This window comes from Oncorhynchus gorbuscha, linkage group LG09 (assembly GCF_021184085.1).
Source record: "Oncorhynchus gorbuscha isolate QuinsamMale2020 ecotype Even-year linkage group LG09, OgorEven_v1.0, whole genome shotgun sequence".
Taxonomy (NCBI): Eukaryota; Metazoa; Chordata; class Actinopteri; order Salmoniformes; family Salmonidae; genus Oncorhynchus; species Oncorhynchus gorbuscha.
This window is the reverse complement of record NC_060181.1, coordinates 11,071,753-11,096,752: the sequence shown is the minus strand read 5'-3', so window position 1 is coordinate 11,096,752 and position 25,000 is coordinate 11,071,753. Positions and strand designations below refer to the sequence as shown.

Here is a 25,000-nt window from a genome sequence, read left to right as displayed (position 1 = left end):
GCCCACCATGGGTCTGTTCGACTACAGCAACCAACAACAGGTGTGTGTGTGATGACCACCATGGACCCCTCTACTACAGCAACCAGCAGAGGTGTATGTGTGTATATACTAAGTGTGTGACTGTGAGCATAATGTGTGTGTATATCATGTGACCTGTGTGTTTGTATCATGTGACCTGTGTGTTTGTATCATGTGACCTGTGTGTTTGTATCATGTGACCTGTGTGTTTGTATCATGTGACCAGTGTGTGTGTGTCATGTGACCTGAGTGTGTGTGTGTCATGTGACCTGAGTGTGTGTGTGTCATGTGACCTGTGTGTGTGTGTGTGTCATGTGACCTGTGTGTGTGTGTGTGTCATGTGACCTGTGTGTGTGTGTGTGTCATGTGACCTGTGTGTGTGTCATGTGACCTGTGTGTGTGTCATGTGACCTGTGTGTGTGTCATGTGACCTGTGTGTGTGTCATGTGACCTGTGTGTGTGTCATGTGACCTGTGTGTGTGTCATGTGACCTGTGTGTGTGTGTGTGTGTCATGTGACCTGTGTGTGTGTGTGTGTGTCATGTGACCTGTGTGTGTGTGTGTGTGTGTCATGTGACCTGTGTGTGTGTGTGTGTGTGTCATGTGACCTGTGTGTGTGTGTGTGTGTGTGTCATGTGACATGTGTGTGTGTGTTATTATTATTATTATATTGTCATGTGTCATGTGTGTGTGTGTGTGTGTCATGTGACCTGTGTGTGTCATGTGACCTGTGTGTGTGTGTGTGTGTGTCATGTGACCTGTGTGTGTGTGTGTGTGTGTCATGTGACCTGTGTGTGTCATGTGACCTGTGTGTGTCATGTGACCTGTGTGTGTCATGTGACCTGTGTGTGTGTGTGTCATGTGACCTGTGTGTGTGTGTGTCATGTGACCTGTGTGTGTGTGTGTCATGTGACCTGTGTGTGTGTGTGTCATGTGACCTGTGTGTGTGTGTGTCATGTGACCTGTGTGTGTGTGTGTCATGTGACCTGTGTGTGTGTGTGTCATGTGACCTGTGGGTACAGTGCCTTCGGAAAGTATTCAGACCCCTTGAATTTTTCAACATTTTGTTACATTACAGCCTTGTTCTAATATGGGTTAAATAAATAAAAATATCATCAATCTAAACACAATACCCCATAATGACAAATGCCATTGCAAATGTATAATAAAAAATTTAAAAAACATACTTTATTTACATAAGTATTCAGTCCCTTTGATATGAGAATTGAAATGGAGCTCAGGTACTTCCTGTTTCCATTGATCATCCTTGAGATGTTTCTACAACTTGATTGGAGTCCACCTGTAGTAAATTCAATAGATTGGAATGATTTGGAAAGGCACACACCTGTCTATATAAAGTCCCACAGTTGACAGTGCATGTCAGCACAAAAACCAAGCCATGAGGTCGAAGGAATTATCTGTAGCGCTCTGAGACAGGATGGTGTCGAGACACAGACCTGGGGAATGGTACCAAAACATGTCTGCAGCATTGAAGGTCCCCAAGAACACAGTGGCCTCCATCATTCTGCAGCATTGAAGGTCCCCAAGAACACAGTGGCCTCCATCATTCTGCAGCATTGAAGGTCCCCAAGAACACAGTGGCCTCCATCATTCTGCAGCATTGAAGGTCCCCAAGAACACAGTGGCCTCCATCATTCTGCAGCATTGAAGGTCCCCAAGAACACAGTGGCCTCCATCATTCTGCAGCATTGAAGGTCCCCAAGAACACAGTGGCCTCCATCATTCTGCAGCATTGAAGGTCCCCAAGAACACAGTGGCCTCCATCATTCTGCAGCATTGAAGGTCCCCAAGAACACAGTGGCCTCCATCATTCTGCAGCATTGAAGGTCCCCAAGAACACAGTGGCCTCCATCATTCTGCAGCGTTGAAGGTCCCCAAGAACACAGTGGCCTCCATCATTGTTAAATGGAAGAAGTTTGGAACCACCAAGACTCTTCCTAGAACTGGCCACAGCAGGGACTGGGAGACTAGTCAGGATCGAGGCAAAGATGAACGGAACAAAGTACAGAGAGATCCTTGATGAAAACCTGCTCAGGACCTCAGACTGGGGCAGAGGTTCACCTTCCAACAGGACAATGACCCTAAGCACACAGCGAAGACAATGCAGCAGTGGCTTCAGGACAAGTCTCAGAATGTCCTTGAGTGGCCCAGCCAGAGCCCGGACTTGAACCTGATCGTACATCTCTGGAGAGACCTGAACATATCTGTGCAGCGATGCTCCCCATCCAACCTGACAGAGCTTGAGAGGATCTGCAGAGAAGAATGGGAGAAACACCCCAAATACAGGTGTGCCAAGCTTGTAGCATCGTACCCAAGAACACTCAAGGTTGTAATCACTGCCAAAGGTGCTTCAACAAAGTACTGAATAAAGGGTCTGGGGTCTGAATACTTATGTAAATATGATATTAGATTTTTTTTTTTTTAATAATAAAAATAAATTTGCATTTTTCTAAACCTGTTTTTGCTTTCTCATTATTGGGTATTGTGTGTAGATGGGTGAAAAAAACAACAATTTCATCCATTTTAGAATAACATTACATTACATTTAAGTCATTTAGCAGACGCTCTTATCCAGAGCGACTTACAAATTGGTGCATTCACCTTATGACATCCAGTGGAACAGTCACTTTACAATAGTGCATCTAAATCTTAAGGGGGTGAGAGGGATTACTTATCCTATCCTAGGTATTCCTTAAAGAGGTGGGGTTTCAGGTGTCTCCGGAAGGTGGTGATTGACTCCGCTGTCCTGGCGTCGTGAGGGAGTTTGTTCCACCATTGGGGGGCCAGGGCAGCGAACAGTTTTGACTGGGCTGAGCGGGAGCTGTACTTCCTCAGTGGTAGGGAGGCGAGCAGGCCAGAGGTGGATGAACGCAGTGCCCTTGTTTGGGTGTAGGGCCTGATCAGAGCCTGGAGGTACTGAGGTGCCGTTCCCCTCACAGCTCCGTAGGCAAGCACCATGGCTGTAACGTGGAAAAGTCAAGGGGTCGGACTACTTTCCGAATGCACCGTATATAATATAACCTGTATATAATATAACATCTGTGTGTGTGTGTGTGTGTGTGTGTGTGTGTGTGTGTGTGTGTGTGTGTGTGTGTGTGTGTGTGTGTGTGTGTGTGTGTGTGTGTGTGTGTGTGTGTGTGTGTGTGTGTGTGTGTGTGTGTGTGTGTGTGTGTGTGTGTGTGTGTGTGTGTGTGTGTGTGTGTGTGTAATATAACCTGTGTGTGTGTGTGTGTGTGTGTAATATAACCTGTGTGTGTGTGTGTAATATAACCTGTGTGTGTGTGTGTGTAATATAACCTGTGTGTGTGTGTGTGTGTATAATATAACGTGTGTGTGTGTGTAATATAACCTGTGTGTGTGTGTGTGTATAATATAACCTGTGTGTGTGTGTGTGTAATATAACCTGTGTGTGTGTGTGTGATATAATGTGTGTGTGTGTGTGTGTGTGTGTAATATAACCTGTGTGTGTGTGTGTGTGTGTGTGTGTGTGTGTGTGTGTGTGTGTGTGTGTGTGTGTGTGTGTGTGTGTAATATAACCTGTGTGTGTGCGTATGTGTGTGTAATATAACCTGTGTGTATAATATAACCTGTGTGTGTGTGTAATATAACCTGTGTGTGTGTGTGTGTATAATATAACCTGTGTGTGTGTGTGTAATATAACCTGTGTGTGTATAATATAACCTGTGTGTGTGTGTGTGTGTGTAATATAACCTGTGTGTGTGTAATATAACCTGTGTGTGTGTAATATAACCTGTGTGTGTGTAATATAACCTGTGTGTGTGTAATATAACCTGTGTGTGTAATATAACCTGTGTGTGTGTGTGTGTGTGTGTAATATAACCTGTGTGTATAATATAACCTGTGTGTGTATAATATAACCTGTGTGTGTAATATAACCTGTGTGTGTGTAATATAACCTGTGTGTGTAATATAACCTGTGTGTGTAATATAACCTGTGTGTGTAATATAACCTGTGTGTGTAATATAACCTGTGTGTGTGTGTGTATAATATAACCTGTGTGTGTAATATAACCTGTGTGTGTGTGTGTGTATAATATAACCTGTGTGTGTGTGTGTGTGTATAATATAACCTGTGTGTGTAATATAACCTGTGTGTGTGTGTGTATAATATAACCTGTGTGTGTAATATAACCTGTGTGTGTGTAATATAACCTGTGTGTGTGTGTATAATATAACCTGTGTGTGTGTAATATAACCTGTGTGTGTAATATAACCTGTGTGTGTGTGTATAATATAACCTGTGTGTGTGTAATATAACCTGTGTGTGTAATATAACCTGTGTGTGTAATATAACCTGTGTGTGTAATATAACCTGTGTGTGTATATATAACCTGTGTGTGTAATATAACCTGTGTGTGTAATATAACCTGTGTGTGTGTAATATAACCTGTGTGTGTGTGTGTATAATATAACCTGTGTGTGTAATATAACCTGTGTGTAATATAACCTGTGTGTGTGTGTGTATAATATAACCTGTGTGTGTAATATAACCTGTGTGTGTGTAATATAACCTGTGTGTAATATAACCTGTGTGTGTGTAATATAACCTGTGTGTGTGTAATATAACCTGTGTGTGTGTAATATAACCTGTGTGTAATATAACCTGTGTGTGTGTAATATAACCTGTGTGTGTAATATAACCTGTGTGTGTGTAATATAACCTGTGTGTAATATAACCTGTGTGTGTGTGTGTATAATATAACCTGTGTGTGTAATATAACCTGTGTGTAATATAACCTGTGTGTGTGTGTGTATAATATAACCTGTGTGTGTGTAATATAACCTGTGTGTGTGTAATATAACCTGTGTGTGTGTAATATAACCTGTGTGTGTGTATAATATAACCTGTGTGTGTAATATAACCTGTGTGTGTGTAATATAACCTGTGTGTAATATAACCTGTGTGTGTGTAATATAACCTGTGTGTGTGTAATATAACCTGTGTGTGTGTAATATAACCTGTGTGTGTGTGTGTGTGTGTAATATAACCTGTGTGTGTGTAATATAACCTGTGTGTGTGTAATATAACCTGTGTGTGTGTGTGTGTAATATAACCTGTGTGTGTATAATATAACCTGTGTGTGTGTGTGTGTAATATAACCTGTGTGTGTGTAATATAACCTGTGTGTGTGTAATATAACCTGTGTGTGTGTAATATAACCTGTGTGTGTGTAATATAACCTGTGTGTGTGTAATATAACCTGTGTGTGTGTAATATAACCTGTGTGTGTGTAATATAACCTGTGTGTGTGTAATATAACCTGTGTGTGTGTAATATAACCTGTGTGTGTGTGTAATATAACCTGTGTGTGTGTGTAATATAACCTGTGTGTGTGTAATATAACCTGTGTGTGTGTAATATAACCTGTGTGTGTGTATAATATAACCTGTGTGTGTGTGTGTGTGTAATATAACCTGTGTGTGTAATATAACCTGTGTGTGTGTAATATAACCTGTGTGTGTGTGTAATATAACCTGTGTGTGTGTAATATAACCTGTGTGTGTGTAATATAACCTGTGTGTGTGTAATATAACCTGTGTGTGTGTAATATAACCTGTGTGTGTATAATATAACCTGTGTGTGTAATATAACCTGTGTGTGTTATATAACCTGTGTGTGTTATATAACCTGTGTGTATAATATAACCTGTGTGTATAATATAACCTGTGTGTGTAATATAACCTGTGTGTATAATATAACCTGTGTGTGTGTGTGTGTTATATAACCTGTGTGTGTAATATAACCTGTGTGTGTGTGTGTGTTATATAACCTGTGTGTGTAATATAACCTGTGTGTGTAATATAACCTGTGTGTGTAATATAACCTGTGTGTGTAATATAACCTGTGTGTATAATATAACCTGTGTGTGTAATATAACCTGTGTGTATATTATAACCTGTGTGTGTAATATAACCTGTGTGTATAATATAACCTGTGTGTATAATATAACCTGTGTGTGTAATATAACCTGTGTGTATAATATAACCTGTGTGTGTAATATAACCTGTGTGTGTAATATAACCTGTGTGTATAATATAACCTGTGTGTGTATAATATAACCTGTGTGTATAATATAACCTGTGTGTATAATATAACCTGTGTGTATAATATAACCTGTGTGTGTAATATAACCTGTGTGTATAATATAACCTGTGTGTGTTATATAACCTGTGTGTATAATATAACCTGTGTGTATAATATAACCTGTGTGTGTAATATAACCTGTGTGTGTGTGTGTGTGTGTAATATAACCTGTGTATAGGTGTTCCAGAGACCCAGTGCTCTAGCAGCCCAACAGCAGCAGTATGCCTTGGCAGCAGCACAGCAATCTCACATTGGTAAGAGACAGCGAGAATGTGAGTTGTTTTGCAGGTGAAAGACATTTTTGGGTGATGTTTTATTCAGCGATGCAAAGTTGTTCTTGGACTAGTTGTGTATCTTACGTCTGGCACAAATAGCATATAAACGTGTAACCGATAGTTATGGGTGAAAAAATAAATAATTATCTGTTTAAACAGTTAGGACTTAATTACATTTTAGAACAATAGTGATGAAGAATTGTGGGTAGTCTCCCCTCAGGGAGTCAAGTCAGACACAGAGTACAACATATACGTTTGGAAATGATTAGTTTATTAGTATTTGGAAAGATTTCATACCCCTCTTTACACATTTTGTTACGTTTAGAGATTTTAGTGACCAAAATGATCACGGTTATCAGTATTATTGAAACGTTAAAGTACTGATAAACGGAAATAATTTCACCACGTTTTATATGGAAAATCAACAAACAACAAATATAATTAGCAGCACTAATGCACTTGTGTTTTTTGTTGTTGAATGTTCTGTAGACAGGGTGACTTATCTTCGATTTAAGTTTCCCTCGGCACTCTTGTAAAACCCCAAAATTACGACCACATTTCAGATTTGGGACATTTATATAGACAGGTGTGTGCCTTTAAAAAAATAAAATAATGTCCAATCAGTTGAATTTGGACTGGACTTGGCACCAATAATTACTTTCATTACACCAGATGCATGTCCTTGAATGTATTACCTCGCACACAGACATTATAAGATCATTTGGTAGCTAATGGCAGCCAGCAGTGAGCTAGCTGGAGTAGCTCAAACTGTGCAAGTTTAGTCTCCATGAGACGCCATCATAACCTCCTCACTGGGCTTCAAATGCCCTAATTGAGTCTTCACATCTGAATGATGGATGTCACGTGATCAATGGCTTTGTCAATATACAGTCATTTGTACACTCACAAATTGCTGCCGCCTGGTATTGTGACGCCATGATTTCCATGGTAACATAGAATGTTCGTTCAAATGATGTTCACTGATGTGGCTCATGCAATTAAAATAAATGTTTTGACAGTTGAGCTGAATCGACAAATCATTGCACATATTTTTTACTTCCTGCTTTGTTGCTATGGGTACACTCACAATGGCCACCAGTCCCACCCATTATGTCATCATTGACTTGAATGTGGACGGCTGTGGCACTCCTTGTCTTTCAATGGCAGCACAGGCAGACAGGAGGAGAAAATGTGTGTCTGGCTGGCCAATTACCGTCAACCAAAACAATTCCACGACCGTCGGGCAGCTCTAGTCTCTGTTTCTCTGTGATCTCTATGTACGTGTCTTTTCAGGTTTGGCTCAAGCGTTTGTTTCCAACCCTTACATCATCAGTACCGGTCCGTCTGGAACCGACCCCTACGCTGCTGGACTGGCGGCTGCTGCAACACTGGGTAAGACACACACACACACACACATCTGCCATTTTGTTATTTAATATCCCCTGTACTATGGGAATATGATGACAGTCCAGCATGCATACATTTTTCTACATGGCTGGTCCCAGGAATCTAACCTGCTGTCTTGACTTTGCAACCTCCATCCTGTACCAACTAACTTATTGTGTGTGTTCAGGCCCAACGGTGATGCCTCCTCAGTACTACGGGGTGACTCCCTGGGGAGTGTATCCAGCCAATCTGTTCCAGCAACAGGCTGCGGCCGCCAACAACTCAGCCAATCAACAGGCTCAAGGACAGAACCAGCACAACCAACAACAGGTCAGTGGCGTCCTATTGGCTTGACCGCTCCTCATTAGGTAAAGCTACTGTCTGACTTCTTTTTGTTTGTTGCTTCAGTGCTCAGCGCTTTATGGTTGTGAGATTTACCACAAGTCCAGAGAAGTTATGCCCTCATGCACCTCCTAATGTCAGTGTGTGTTCATGGCGTTTTACTAAGTACAACACCTTGTGGAGTTAAACCAGCCCGCCACCGCGACTCAGCCTTTCCCATTGGCTCAGTCTCAGACCCTTCTGCCCTCCTATTGGCTAACCTTTATTTAACTCTAGGTGATGCGTGGGGAGGTAACCAGCGACCCCTGACCCCTAGCCAAGGTCAACAGGGTCAGCAGAACGACCAGCTGATCGCCGCCGCAGCAGTCAACTCGGCTCTCGCCTTCGGACAGGGGCTGGCTGCCGGCGTGCCTGGTGAGCAAGACATTTACTAACACATACACCTCGCCTGGTGAGCAAGACATTTACTAACACACACACACACACACACACACACACACACACACACACACACACACACACACACACACACACACACACACACACACAGACACACAGACACACAGACACACAGACACACAGACACACACACACACACAGACAGATTAACCCATGAGTTCCTCTCTGCAGGCTATCCCATGCTGGCTCCAGCTGCTTACTATGACCAGACGGGGGCGCTAGTGGTCAACACAGGATCTAGGGGCGGACCCGTACGCCTCATGGCCCCCGCAGGCTCAGTTATTATCTCTCCCTCCGCTGCACAAGCAGGTAACACACTCCTTCATTTACACTATCACTCACCCTAATACAGTATCTCTGTCACTCAGTCACCCTAATACAGTATCTCTGTCACTCAGTCACCCTAATACAGTATCGCTGTCACCCTAATACAGTATCTCTGTCACTCAGTCACCCTAATACAGTATCTCTGTCACTCAGTCATCCTAATACAGTATCTCTGTCACCCTAATACAGTATCTCTGTCACTCTGTCACCCTAATACAGTATCTCTGTCACTCAGTCACCCTAATACAGTATCTCTGTCACTCAGTCACCCTAATACAGTATCTCTGTCACTCAGTCACCCTAATACGGTATCTCTGTCACTCAGTCACCCTAATACGGTATCTCTGTCACTCAGTCACCCTAATACGGTATCTCTGTCACTCAGTCACCCTAATACGGTATCTCTGTCACTCAGTCACCCTAATACAGTATCGCTGTCACCCTAATACGGTATCTCTGTCACTGTCACCCTAATACAGTATCTCTGTCACCCTAATACGGTATCTCTGTCACTGTCACCCTAATACGGTATCTCTGTCACTGTCACCCTAATACGGTATCTCTGTCACTGTCACCCTAATACGGTATCCCTGTCACTGTCACCCTAATACAGTATCTCTGTCACCCTAATACAGTATCTCTGTCACTCAGTCACCCTAATACAGTATCTCTGTCACCCTAATACAGTATCTCTGTCACTCAGTCACCCTAATACAGTATCTCTGTCACCCTAATACGGTATCTCTGTCACTGTCACCCTAATACGGTATCTCTGTCACTGTCACCCTAATACAGTATCTCTGTCACCCTAATACAGTATCTCTGTCACTCAGTCACCCTAATACAGTATCTCTGTCACCCTAATACAGTATCTCTGTCACTCAGTCACCCTAATACAGTATCTCTGTCACTCAGTCACCCTAATACAGTATCTCTGTCACTCAGTCACCCTAATACAGTATCTCTGTCACTCAGTCACCCTAATACGGTATCTCAGTCAGTCACCCTAACACAGTATCTCAGTCACTCTAATACAGTATCTCAGTCACCCTAATACAGTATCTGTCACTCAGTCACTCTAATATGGTATCTCAGTCAGTCACCCTAACACGGTATCTCAGTCAGTCACCCTAACACGGTATCTCAGTCAGTCACCCTAATACAGTATCTCAGTCACCCTAATACAGTATCTCAGTCACTCAGTCACTCTAATATGGTATCTCAGTCAGTCTCCCCAACACAGTATCTCAGTCACCCTAACACAGTATCTCAGTCACCCTAACACAGTATCTCAGTCACCCTAACACAGTATCTCAGTCACCCTAACACAGTATCTCAGTCACCCTAACACAGTATCTCAGTCACCCTAACACGGTATCTCAGTCACCCTAACACAGTATCTCAGTCACCCTAACACAGTATCTCAGTCACCCTAACACAGTATCTCAGTCACCCTAATACAGTATCTCAGTCACCCTAACACAGTATCTCAGTCACCCTAATACAGTATCTCAGTCACTCTGTCACCCTAATACGGTATCAGCCCACCAAACTCTCACTTATGACAATTTATTTCTCTCTGCTCTCTCCTACCCTCTCTCCTTCCCTCTCTCCTTCCCTCTCTCTCCTACCCTCTCTCCTACCCTCTCTCCTACCCTCTCTCCTACCCTCTCTCCTACCCTCTCTCCTACCCTCTCTCCTACCCTCTCTCCTTCCCTCTCTTCTTCCCTCTCTCCAGTGGCGGCAGCAGCTGCAGGTGGCGGGACTAACGGTGGTATGGGAGGCGGGGCCAATGGTCCGTTCCGAGCCATGCAATCACAGCAGCCTCAGCAGCAGGGGGGAGGGGCTATGTCAGGAAACTCCTTTTATGGATCCTCTCTTAGCAACTCATCCCAGAGCTCCTCCCTCTTCTCTCAAGGTAGCCAATTGACGTACTGTGAGTGAAAAACTAAACGGGTGAATTGGCAGAGGTCGTTTCCAGGGCGACTACATTGGAGACGTTGCATGCTGTGTCATGGATTGGCCAGTCGTGCATCGGATTCCTATATCATGTGGTAGTTCATAGGTCAACAATCTGCCTTGGCTTTGTGAGATCTGGCAAGTGTCTGCAATGTAGTCGCCCTGGAACGTGACCAAGATGTGTTCAAATATGATTTTGTTTCGCATATAAACTCGGTGACAGAAGTAGATTAACAAAGGTGATTGGTTGTTTTCTCTACAGGCTCCGCCCAGCCGGGCCCCGGCTCCGCCTCTCTGGGGTTTGGTCAGAGCAACTCTTCACTCGGAGCGACGTTGGGCGGCTTTGGCACTGCAGGTGTGTGGGACTCAGTAGGCTGAATGGAGAGCAGGGGTGGGTTACCGTTATTCCGGTATCCGAACGAACGTTAGTATTCAGTTACTTGCGAGAATATTAATTTTGGACAAATAATAAAAAATGCTTATTTTAATGAAAGGGCTTTGTCTAAAATGTAATTATCTGTGAGATGTGTACATACAAGTACCATGCCATTAGAAATGTTAATGAATCAGCAGATTTGGCAGTTATTATGGGTGCGCCCCATTAAAAAACAAAACACTTTTCACCTGTGTAGCTTGTTATTGTGGGTCAATCATTTAACATTACATTTACATTTAAGTCATTTAGCAGACGCTCTTAACCAGAGCGACTTACAAATTGGTGCGTTCACCTTATGACATCCAGTGGAGCAGCCACTTTACAATAGTGCATCTAAATCTTTTAAGGGGGGGGGGGGTGAGAAGGATTACTTTATCCTATCCTAGGTATTCCTTAAAGCAGCATCAAAGCAGCACTACCGTCAGAGGCTTCATGTGTCGTAGAAATCAAATGGTATTAGTCATATGCTTCTTAAACAACCGGTTTAGACAAACTTACTTACGGGGCCTAACCAGAGAAATAATAGAAAAATAACACTGAATATACACACACACACACACAGTTGAAGTCGGAAGTTTTCATACACTTAGGTTGGAGTCATTAAAACTCAGTTTTTCACAATTCCTGACATTTAATCCCAGTAACAATGCCCTGTTTTTAGGTCAGTTAGGATCACCACTTTATTTTAGGAATGTTAAATGTCAGAATAATAGTAGAGAGAATGATTTATTTCGGCTTTTATTTCTTTCATCACATTCTCAGTGGGTCAGAAGTTTACATACACTCAATTAGTATTTGGTAGCATTGCCTTTAAATGATTTAACTTGGGTCAAACATTTAGGTAGCCTTCCACAAGCTTCTCACAATAAGTTGGGTGAATTTTGGCCCATTCCTCATGACAGAGCTGGTGTAACTGAGTCAGGTTTGTAAGGCCTCCTACCTCACACATGCTTTTTCAGTTTTGCTCGCAAATTTCCATGGGATAAAGGTCAGGGCTTTGTGATGGCCACTCCAATACCTTGACTTTGTTGGTGTTCTTCGGCCTGCAAGCCTCCCCCTTATTCCTCCAAACATAACGATGGTCGTTATGGCCAAAAAGTACGATCTTTGCCCCCATGTGCAGTTGCAAACCGAAGTCTGGCTTTTTTCATGGTGGTTTTGGAGCAGTGGCTTCTTCCTTGCTGAGTGGCCTTTCAGGTTATGTCGATATAGGACTCGTTTTACTGTGGATATAGATAATTTTGTACCTGTTTCCAACAGCATCTTCACAAGGTCTTTTGCTGTTCTTCTGAGATTGATTTGCATTTTTCGAACCAAAGTCTCTAGGAGACAGAACGCGTCTCCTTCCTGAGCGGGTTGACGGCTGCGTGGTCCCATAGTGTTTATACTTGCGTACCATTGTTTGTACAGATGAACGTGGTACCTTCAGGCGTTTGGAAATTGCTCCCAAGGATGAACCAGACTTGTGGAGATCTACATTCTTTCTGAGGTCTTGGTTGATTTCTTTGCTGGTGAAGTGGCTAGGCAACATAACCGATAATAAACAGTAACAGCAGTATACTGTAGGTAGGGGTGAAGGATATATAATAGACAGTAACAGCATTATACTGTAGGTAGGGGTAAAGTGACTAGGCAACTCTTGCGGCAGCTCTTGCCTTTAGCTCAGTGCAGATGTTGTTGCCTGTAATCCATGGCTTCTGGTTGGGAAATGTACGTACGTACGTACAAGACGTCGTCGATGCACTTATTAATGTGGTAAACTCCTCAATGCCATCGGATGAATCCCAGAAGATATTCCAATCTGTGCTAGCAAAACAGTCATGTAGCTTAGCATCCGCTTCATCGGACCAGTTTTTGGTCAGATTTGCCAAATGGAGGGAGAGCTTTCTATGCGAGTCTGTGTGAAGTGAAGGTGATCTGGAGGCTTTTTGCCTCTAGTTGCACAGGTGACATGCTGGTAGAAATGAGGTCAAATGGATTTCAGTTTTCCTGCATTTAAGTAACCGGCCACTAGGAGCGCCGCCTCTGAGTATTTTCTTGTTTGCTTATGGCCCAAAATAGCTCGTTGAGTCCGGTCTTAGTGCCATCATCAACTTGTGGTGGTAAATAGACAGCTACTAGAAATATAAACTATTTTAGTAAATATTATAGTCTAAACCTCGAGTCTTCCTTGATATTAGAGATTGCGCACCAGCTGATAACTGAGAGGCACCCCCCTCACCTGAGCTTTCCCGATGCTGCCGTGCTGTCCTGCCAATAGAAAAACCAGCTAGATTTATATTTACAATGTCCTTGTTTTGTCACGACTGAGAAACAGGATATTACAGGTCTTCAGATCAGTCTGGAATGGAACTCATCCGTTTATTCTCCAGTGATTGTACGTTCACCAATAGAACGGAGGGTTGAGGCGGTTTTTCCACTCTCTGTTGTTGTGTTGTCAGGTATCCCACACGCCGGCCTCTATTGCGCTGTCTCCTTCAAGTGTCGGGAATTTGGGCCTGGTCCGGAATAATTAATGTATTTTGCCTCTGACTCATTGAAGTAGAAGTACTCCTCCAAATCGAGGTTAGTTATCGCTGTTCGGGTGTCCAGAAGCTATTTTCGGTCATAGAAAATGATGGGGGAAACATTATGTACAAAAGATGTTAAGCTCAGCACAAAAAAACACACAAAATAGCGCAATTGGTCAGGAACCCGCAAAACGTACTCTATTCCCTCCAGTGCCATTCACCACCATTTTGAGTTCTAATCAATGCAAGATGAAATTACAATTACGCAATTAAGTTGGCTAAATGAGGAGTAGGCTACAGTGATTAACCAACAGGTAGGCTGTTGGTTAATATGGAGTTGTTTTAGACTTGTGGTCCTTCTGTAGCTCAGTTGGTAGAGCATGGTGCTTGTAATGCCAGGGTAGTGGGTTCGATCCCCCGGGACCACCCATACGTAGAATGTATGCACACATGACTGTAAGTCGCTTTGGATAAAAGCGTCTGCTAAATGGCATATATTAGATGAGGATGCAGCTAAATAGCCTGAATTAGCCTGGCTAGCTAGCTGGCTAACTAACTCCAGTCACGACAGACACTAGCAGATGAGATGATGGATAACTTAACGCAGCAACAGGTTTAACTTGCACAAGTCTCTCCATGTCAGACACACTGGCCCCTGCTCCTCTTGCGCCGGAAGCAACAGGTCTGAAACAACAAGCAGAGCGCTTCCTGAGTCACCCGACTAAGTCCCCATTGAAGTTTATTTTTTTACCTGTATTTTGACTCTTCAAATATCTTTTTTAATTTAAAAAACAACAACTTTTGACTCCCTTTTCTCCCTAATTTCATGGTTTCCAATTGCTAGTTACGGTCTTGTCTCATCTCTGAAACTCCCATATGGACTCGGGAGAGGCGAAGGTCGAGAGCCGTGTGTCCTCCGAAACACAACCCAGCCAAGCCGCACTGCTTCTTGACACAACACACATCCAAACCGGAAGCCAGCCAGCACCAATGTGTTGGAGGAAACACCGTACACCTAGCGACCTGGTCAGCGTGCATTGCGCCCGGCCCACAGGAGTCGCTAGAGCGTGATGGGACAAGAACATCCCTGCCGGACAAACCCTCCCATAACCGGGACGACGCTGGGCCTATTGTGCCCCGCCCCATGGGTGTCCCGGTTGCGGCCGGGATCTATAGTTACTCGGGAGGACGACTGTTAGAATAATATCATTGTTTTTTCAGATAGTCGAAATACCTGTAAAAAATGAAATCATTTCAAATGCCCATCCCTAATGGCAATGATTCTCACTATTTCTGTTCAACTGTCTGAAGTTTTCTGACTTATCTATGAGTCTGTGTGTATAGCTCCCTCTACTGGTCAACGCTGTGTGTTAATGGTCTCTCTGTCTCCCTCCAGTGGCTAACTCCAGCGGTGGCAGCAGTTCTCGTCGTGACTCTCTGACTGGCACTAGTGACTTGTACAAACGCACGCAATCCAGCCTCACTCCCATCGGCCACGGGGGGTTCTACAACGGAACCCTGGGCTTTAGCTCCTCCCCCGGGCCAGTTGGAATGCCTCTGCCCAACCAAGGCCCCTCCCACTCCCTAACTCCACCCCCTTCTCTGTCCAATCACAGCTCCTCATCCAACCTTAACCTGGGTGAGTGACGAGGTCTATTGTTACCATGCTGACATAAAACTTGCAGTGTATTTTTGTGGTTATAACATTTTATCATGGTTTTTATTATGTCCAATCAGCACTAACCATCCCTCCTCTCTGAAACCCTCCCACAGGAGGTCTGACCAATGGCAGCGGTCGTTTCATATCTGCTGCCCCGGGGGCGGAGGCGAAGTATCGCAGCGCCAGTTCTGGCTCCTCCCTCTTCTCTCCCAGCAGCCAGCTCTTCCCGTCGTCACGGCTACGTTACGGAATGTCGGACGTGATGCCGTCAGGGCGGAGCCGGCTTCTGGAAGACTTCCGGAACAACCGCTACCCCAACCTGCAGCTGAGAGAGATTGCTGGGCACATCATGGAGTTCAGTCAGGACCAACACGGCAGCAGGTAGAGACACACATCATGGAGTTCAGGTAGAGAGACACACATCATGGAGATCAGGTAGAGAGAGACATCATGGAGTTCAGGTAGAGAGAGACATCATGGAGTTCAGGTAGAGACAGACACATCATGGAGTTCAGGTAGAGACAGACACATCATGGAGTTCAGGTAGAGACACACATCATGGAGTTCAGGTAGAGACACACATCATGGAGTTCAGGTAGAGAGAGACACACATCATGGAGTTCAGGTAGAGACACACACGCATCATGGAGTTCAGGTAGAGAGACACACACGCACCATGGAGTTCAGGTAGAGAGACACACACACATCATGGAGTTCAGGTAGAGAGACACACACACATCATGGAGTTCAGGTAGAGAGACACACACACACATCATGGAGTTCAGGTAGAGAGAGGCACACACATCATGGAGTTCAGGTAGAGAGACACACACACATCATGGAGTTCAGGTAGAGAGACACATGGAGTTCAGGTAGAGAGACACATGGAGTTCAGGTAGAGAGACGCACACACATCATGGAGTTCAGGTAGAGAGACACACATCATGGAGTTCAGGTAGAGAGACGCACACACATCATGGAGTTCAGGTAGAGAGACGCATGGAGTTCAGGTAGAGAGACGCATGGAGTTCAGGTAGAGAGACGCATGGAGTTCAGGTAGAGAGACGCATGGAGTTCAGGTAGAGAGACGCATGGAGTTCAGGTAGAGAGACGCATGGAGTTCAGGTAGAGACGCATGGAGTTCAGGTAGAGAGACGCATGGAGTTCAGGTAGAGAGACGCATGGAGTTCAGGTAGAGAGACGCATGGAGTTCAGGTAGAGAGACGCATGGAGTTCAGGTAGAGAGACGCATGGAGTTCAGGTAGAGAGACGCATGGAGTTCAGGTAGAGAGACGCATGGAGTTCAGGTAGAGAGACGCATGGAGTTCAGGTAGAGAGAGACGCATGGAGTTCAGGTAGAGAGAGACGCATGGAGTTCAGGTAGAGAGAGACGCATGGAGTTCAGGTAGAGAGAGACGCATGGAGTTCAGGTAGAGAGAGACGCATGGAGTTCAGGTAGAGAGAGACGCATGGAGTTCAGGTAGAGAGAGACGCATGGAGTTCAGGTAGAGAGAGACGCATGGAGTTCAGGTAGAGAGAGACGCATGGAGTTCAGGTAGAGAGAGACGCATGGAGTTCAGGTAGAGAGAGACGCATGGAGTTCAGGTAGAGAGAGACGCATGGAGTTCAGGTAGAGAGAGACGCATGGAGTTCAGGTAGAGAGAGACGCATCATGGAGTTCAGTTAGAGAGAGGCGCATCATGGAGTTCAGGTAGAGAGAGGCGCATCATGGAGTTCAGGTAGAGAGAGGCGCATCATGGAGTTCAGGTAGAGAGAGGCGCATCATGGAGTTCAGGTAGAGAGAGGCGCATCATGGAGTTCAGGTAGAGAGAGGCGCATCATGGAGTTCAGGTAGAGAGACGCGCATCATGGAGTTCAGGTAGAGAGAGGCGCATCATGGAGTTCAGGTAGAGAGAGGCGCATCATGGAGTTCAGGTAGAGAGAGCGCATCATGGAGTTCAGGTAGAGAGAGGCGCATCATGGAGTTCAGGTAGAGAGACGCGCATCATGGAGTTCAGGTAGAGAGAGGCGCATCATGGAGTTCAGGTAGAGAGACACATGGAGTTCAGGTAGAGAGACACATGGAGTTCAGGTAGAGAGACACATGGAGTTCAGGTAGAGAGACACACACATCATGGAGTCATGCCAGAACCAGCAGGGCAGCAGGTAGAGAGACGCACCTATAGCCATATTTAAAAAATGTCACAGCAATATAGCACAAACAATCTCATCATCCCTGCCCATTACCAAAGCCCTGGTACCAAACCTCCGACCTACTGTCTTTTATCATTATTGATTGAGTCCAGATGTTGTCTGCCCCCCCCTCCCCCTCTTCATTACCCTCCTCATCTCCCTCTCTCTCATCTCTTTCTCTCTCTTTTTATCCCTGTGAGTAAATATAGGAACATTTTAATTTGAGTGTTGTGAATCTCCAGGTTCATCCAGTTGAAGTTGGAGAGGGCCAGCTCAGCGGAGCGTCAGCTGGTGTTCAGTGAGATCCTCCAGGCTGCCTACCAACTCATGGTCCACGTCTTTGGAAACTACGTCATCCAGAAGTTCTTTGAGGTGTGTGTACACGGAGTATTAGTTATGCACCGATACCGATATCCAATACCCCCCCCCAAAAAAAAACGATACCGATATTTTCTAATTTTAGTGGCCTTTTAAATATTCTAGTACAGTTAAATAGTTAGACCCCCGTGTCCATGTGTGTGTTAAGGCAGTGCAAGAGGCGTCACTACAGTCCCTGGTTCGATTCTAGGCTGTATCACAATCTGGCTGTGATTGGGAGTCCCATAAGGTGGCGCACAATTGGCCCAGCGTCGTCCGGGTTTGGCCGGGATAGGCTGTCATTGTAAATAAGAATTTGTTCTTATCTGACTTGCCTAGTTAAATAAAGGTTACACACACACACACACACACACACACACACACACACACACACACACACACACACACACACACACACACACACACACACACACACACTGACCAAAACGTAATTTTGTTGTCATTTACGTATGTCCCCATTACCAGTGAAACATAATCCAACTCTATTTATGTCACTTACTTGCTGTGCTGTTTCGTTGTTCAGTCGTTTCATTCTCAACCAGGATTTCTATGGAACGCCGTTTGGGTCTTTGCGTGTCAAAAAAGATCTGCTATTTGACCAATCCGGACCTGAGTATGACTGCATGTCACATAGTAGTTGAACGCGGTCATACATGTGTAATGTAGTTATTACACATTGATTACACTGTCACTCGTATTCATATGTCACAACGATTCATTGATACGTTTGCTATGATGCTGTATGCTATGATGCTGTATGCTATGATGCTGTATGCTATGATGCTGTATGCTATGATGCTGTGATGCTGTATGCTATGATGCTGTATGCTATGATGCTGTATGCTATGATGCTGTATGCTATGATGCTGTATGCTATGATGCTGTATGCTATGATGCTGTATGCTATGATGCTGTATGCTATGATGCTGTATGCTATGATGCTGTATGCTATGATGCTATGATGCTGTATGCTATGATGCTGTATGCTATGATGCTGTGATGCTATGATGCTGTGATGCTATGATGCTGTGATGCTGTATGCTATGATGCTATGATGCTGTATGCTATGATGCTATGATGCTGTATGCTATGATGCTGTATGCTATGATGCTATGATGCTGTATGCTATGATGCTGTATGCTATGATGCTGTATGCTATGATGCTGTATGCTATGATGCTGTATGCTGTGATGCTATGATGCTGTATGCTATGATGCTGTATGCTATGATGCTATGATGCTGTATGCTATGATGCTGTATGCTATGATGCTGTATGCTATGATGCTATGATGCTGTATGCTATGATGCTGTATGCTATGATGCTATATGCTATGATGCTGTATACTGTGATGCTATGATGCTGTATGCTATGAGGCTATGATGCTGTGATGCTGTATGCTATGATGCTGTATGCTATGATGCTATGATGCTGTATGCTATGATGCTGTATGCTATGATGCTGTATGCTATGATGCTGTATGCTATGATGCTGTATGCTGTGATGCTATGATGCTGTATGCTATGATGCTGTATGCTATGATGCTATGATGCTATGATGCTGTATGCTATGATGCTATATGCTATGATGCTGTATACTGTGATGCTATGATGCTGTATGCTATGAGGCTATGATGCTGTGATGCTGTATGCTATGATGCTGGTAAAGTTGTCTCGCGCACCTACAGTGCTGGTCATATAAAAAGCTAGCTAGCTCATGGATGCAAACAATGTTCTTCCCCAAAAACATAGTAAAACGACATAATCTATTTCAGTAGCTATCGTTAGCTAGCTAACTATATAGCTAGGTGTCATCATCTAAAATAATTTAAAAAATAATTTATAAGACAGTTCTTATTTCATTAATGGTGGTCGGACCCATCTATGTGAAGCGAGCCACAATAACGATTAGCCACAATAGTGGACTTTGTGTTTAGCCTTCAAAATAAAAGTGTGTCATTGACAGTGATGCAAATGAATAGAAATTACATTTACATTTACATTTAAGTCATTTAGCAGACGCTCTTATCCAGAGCGACTTACAAATAGTAGAATTATGCCATAATTGAATAGATCATGTTAAACGAGGTTGGAATGTTTTATATAAAATCAACAAAAGACAATCATTTGTTAATTTGACAACCTGTTGAAATCACACTGGATGTATTATACTTTAGAATTGCATTGGGAGGGAATAGTTATGAGGGAATAGTTATGAGGGAATAGTTATGAGGGAATAGTTATGAGGGAATAGTTATGAGGGAATACTTATGAGGGAATAGTTATGAGGGAATAGTTATGAGGGAATAGTTATGAGGGAATAGTTATGAGGGAATAGTTATGAGGGAATAGTTATGAGGGAATAGTTATGAGGGAATAGTTATGAGGGAATAGTTATGAGGAATAGTTATGAGGAATAGTTATGAGGGAATAGTTATGAGGAATACTTATGAGGGAATAGTTAAGGGAATAGTTATGAGGGAATAGTTATGAGGGAATAGTTATGAGGGAATAGTTATGAGGGAATAGTTATGAGGGAATAGTTATGAGGGAATAGTTATGAGGGAATAGTTATGAGGGAATAGTTATGAGGGAATAGTTATGAGGGAATAGTTATGAGGGAATAGTTATGAGGGAATACTTATGAGGGAATACTTATGAGGGAATACTTATGAGGGAATACTTATGAGGGAATAGTTATTTCACCGTACAGCCTTACCGATGGATTGGGGGTCAATGAAATGGGGTATCAGTCCACTCAGTAAGGATTGGGGGTCAATGAAATGGGGTATCAGTCCACTCAGTAAGGATTGGGGGTCAATGAAATGGGGTATCAGTCCACTCAGTAAGGATTGGGGGTCAATGAAATGGGGTATCAGTCCACTCAGTAAGGATTGGGGGTCAATAAAATGGGGTATCAGTCTACTCAGTAAGGATTGGGGGTCAATGAAATGGGGTATCAGTCTACTCAGTAAGGATTGGGGGTCAATGAAATGGGGTATCAGTCTACTCAGTAAGAATTGGGGGTCAATGAAATGGGGTATCAGTCTACTCAGTAAGGATTGGGGGTCAATTAAATGGGGTATCAGTCTACTCAGTAAGGATTGGGGGTCAATGAAATGGGGTATCAGTCTACCCCATGTCATTGATCCCCAATCCTTACTGAGTGGACTGATACCCCATTTCATTGATCCCCAACTAGACAAGTCAGTTAAGAACAAATTCTTATTTACGATGATGGCCTACTCCAGCCAAACCCAAATCCAGCCAAACCCTAACCTGGACAACTCTGGGCCAATTGTGCGCCGCCCTCTGAGACTCCCAATCACGGCCTGATACAGCCTGGATTCGAACCAGGTACTTTTAGTGACGCCTCTTGCACTGAGATGCAGTGCCTTAGACCGCTGCGCCACCTGGGAGCCCAAATCAACTGTTAAATCTAATGCTTCCCACAGTTGTGTCAAGTTGTCAGGGCGTGGACTCTACAAAGTGTCCCAAAGCGTTTCACAGGGACACTGGCCCACGTTGATTGAAATGCTTCCCACAGTTGTGTCAAGTTGGCTGGATGTCCTTTGGGTGGTGGACCCTTTCTTGATACACACAGAAAACTGTTGCCCGTGAAAAACCCAGCAGGGTTGAGTTCTAGACACAAACAGGTGCGCCTGGCACCTACTACCATACCCTGTTCAAAGACACCTACTACCATATCCTGTTCAAAGACACCTACTACCATATCCTGTTCAAAGGCACCTACTACCATATCCTGTTCAAAGACACCTACTACCATATCCTGTTCAAAGACACCTACTACCATATCCTGTTCAAAGGCACCTACTACCATATCCTGTTCAAAGGCACCTACTACCATATCCTGTTCAAAGACACAGGCACCTACTACCATATCCTGTTCAAAGACACAGGCACCTACTACCATATCCTGTTCAAAGGCACCTACTACCATATCCTGTTCAAAGACACAGGCACCTACTACCATATCCTGTTCAAAGGCACCTACTACCATATCCTGTTCAAAGGCACCTACTACCATATCCTGTTCAAAGACACAGGCACCTACTACCATATCCTGTTCAAAGGCACCTACTACCATATCCTGTTCAAAGGCACCTACTACCATATCCTGTTCAAAGACACAGGCACCTACTACCATATCCTGTTCAAAGGCACCTACTACCATATCCTGTTCAAAGACACCTACTACCATATCCTGTTCAAAGACACCTACTACCATTTCCTGTTCAAAGACACCTACATCTTGTGTCTTGCCCGTTCACCCTCTGAATGGCACACATACACAATCCATGTCTCAATTGTCTCAAGGTTTAAAAATCCTTCTATAACCGGTTTTCTCCACTTCATCTACACTAATTGAAGTGGATTTAACAAGTGACATCAATAAGGGGTCATAGCTTTCACCTGGGTTCACCTGGTCAGTCGGGTGTCCTTAATGTTTTGTGTATTTGCAGCACATGTGTTTGTATCAGACCTGTGTGTTGGTGGGGGGGGGTATTTAGTTGTTTGCCAGGTAGGTTCTCCAGAAGTTCTTTGAGTTGTCTGATTTGTAAACAGGCCTGTGTCTGTGTGTAAATTAGAGGTCGACCGATTATGATTTTTTTCAATGCCGATACCGATTATTGGAGGACCAAAAAAAAGTCGATACCAATTAATCGGCCGATTAAAAAAAAGAATAATAATTAAAAAATGTTTTTTTTTTTTCATAAAATAAAAGAATAATAATATATATATATTTTTAAATAAAAATGTATTTGTAATAATGGCAATTACTGAATGAACACTTATTTTAGCTTAATATAATACACCAATAAAAATCTATTTAGCCTCAAATAAATAATGAAACATGTTCGATTTGGTTTAAATAATGCAAAAACAAAGTGTTGGAGAAGAAAGTAAAAGTGCAATATGTGCCATGTAAAAAAGCTAACATTTAAGATCCTTGCTCCAGAACATATGAAAGTTGGTGGTTCCTTTTAACATGAGTCTTCAATATTCCCAGGTAAGAAGTTTTAGGTTGTAGTTATTATAGGACTTTTTCTCTCTATATCATTTGTATTTCATTAACCTTTGACTATTGAATGTTCTTATAGGCACTTTTAGTATTGCCAGTGTAACAGTATAGCTTCCGTCCCTCTCCTCGCCCCTACCTGGGCTCGAACCAGGAACACATCGACAACAGCCACCTTCGAAGCAGCGTTACCTATGCAGAGCAAGGGGAACTACTACTCCAAGTCTCAGAGCGAGTGACGTTTGAAACGCTATTAGCACGCACCCCGCTAACTAGCTAGCCATTTCACACCGGTTACACCAGCCTCATCTCGGGAGTTGATAGGCTTGAAGTCATAAACAGCTCAAAGCTTGAAGCACAGCGAAGAGCTGCTGGCAAAACGCACGAAAGTGCTGTTTGAATGAATGTTTATGAGCCTGCTGCTGCCTACCACCGCTCAGTCAGACTGCTCTATCAAATCATAGACTTAATTATAACATGATAACACACAGAAATACGAGCCTTTGGTCATTAAATGGTCGAATCTGGAAACTATCATCTCGAAAACAAAACTTTTATTTCAGTGAAATACGGAACCATTCGGTATTTTATCTAACGGGTGGCATCCATAAGTCTAAATATTCCTGTTACATTGCACAACCTTCAATGTTATGTCATAATTAAATTAGTTCACAATGAGCCAGGCGGCCCAAACTGTTGCATATACACTGACTCTGTGTGCAATGGACGCAAGAGAAGTGACACAATTTCACCTGGTTAATATTGCCTGCTAACCTGGATTTCTTTCAGCTAAATATGCAGGTTTAAAAATATATACTTCTGTGTATTGATTTTCAGAAAGGCATTGATGTTCATGGTTAGTTACAGTCGTGCAACGATTGTGCTTTTTTTCCACAAATGCGCTTTTGTTAAATCATCCCCCGTTTGGCGAAGTTGGCTGTCTTTGTTAGGAATAAATAGTCTTCACACAGTTCGCAACGAGCCAGGCGGCCCAAACTGCTGCATATTACCTGACTCTGTTGCAAGAGAAAGTGACACAATTTACCTAGTTAAAATAAATTGATGTTAGTTGGCAATATTAACTAAATATGCAGGTTTAAAAACATATACTTGTGTATTGATTTTAAGAAAGGCACTGATGTTTATGGTTAGGTTCACGTTGGAGCAACGATACGCACCGCATTGATTATATGCACACAGGACACGCTAGATAAACTAGTAATATCATCAACCATGTGTAGTTAACTCGTGATTATGACTGATTGTTTTTTATAAGATAAGTTTTTAATGCTAGCTAGCAACTTACCTTGACTTACTGCATTCGCGTAACAGGCAGGCTCCTCGTGGAGTACAATGAGAGGCAGGTGGTTAGAGCGTTGGACTAGTTAACTGTAAGGTTGCAAGATTGAATCCCCCGAGCTGACAAGGTGAAAATCTGTCGTTCTGCCCCTGAACAGGCAGTTAACCCACTGTTCCTAGGCCGTCATTGAAGATAAGAATGTGTTCTTAACTGACTTGCCTGGTTACATAAAGGTGTAAAATAATAATAATAATAATAATCTGCCAAATTGGTGTCCAAAAAAAACTATTTCCGATTGTTATGAAAACTTGAAATCGACCATTAATCGGTCGACCTCTAATGTAAATTGTTTGTGTTTTGCCAGCTACATCCAAACGTGTGTTAACTGTTCTCTCTCTCTTTGTCTGTCTGTCTCTCTCTCTCTCTCTGTCTCTGTGTGTCTGTGTCTCTCTCTCTCTCTCTCTGTCTGTGTCTCTCTGTCTCTGTCTCTCTCTCTGTCTGTCTCTCTGTCTGTGTCTCTGTCTCTCTCTGTGTCTCTGTCTCTGTCGCTCTCTCTCTCTGTCTGTGTCTCTCTCTGTCTCTCTCTGTGTCTC

General features: G+C 43.4%; 1 protein-coding gene across 1 annotated transcript in view; it reads left to right on the top strand.

Moving 5' to 3' along the window:
* LOC124043159 (pumilio homolog 1-like) overlaps positions 1-25,000 on the top strand; it is a 57,053-nt gene that overhangs the window by 25,101 nt on the left and 6,952 nt on the right. Inside the window, 11 exon segments of the mRNA XM_046361410.1 lie at positions 1-40; positions 6,323-6,398; positions 7,713-7,811; positions 7,993-8,139; positions 8,424-8,561; positions 8,778-8,915; positions 10,672-10,851; positions 11,155-11,247; positions 15,235-15,477; positions 15,612-15,879; positions 17,934-18,063. The exon segment at positions 1-40 is cut by the window's left edge and continues 210 nt beyond it. Coding sequence (XP_046217366.1) covers positions 1-40; positions 6,323-6,398; positions 7,713-7,811; positions 7,993-8,139; positions 8,424-8,561; positions 8,778-8,915; positions 10,672-10,851; positions 11,155-11,247; positions 15,235-15,477; positions 15,612-15,879; positions 17,934-18,063 — 1,552 coding nt within the window.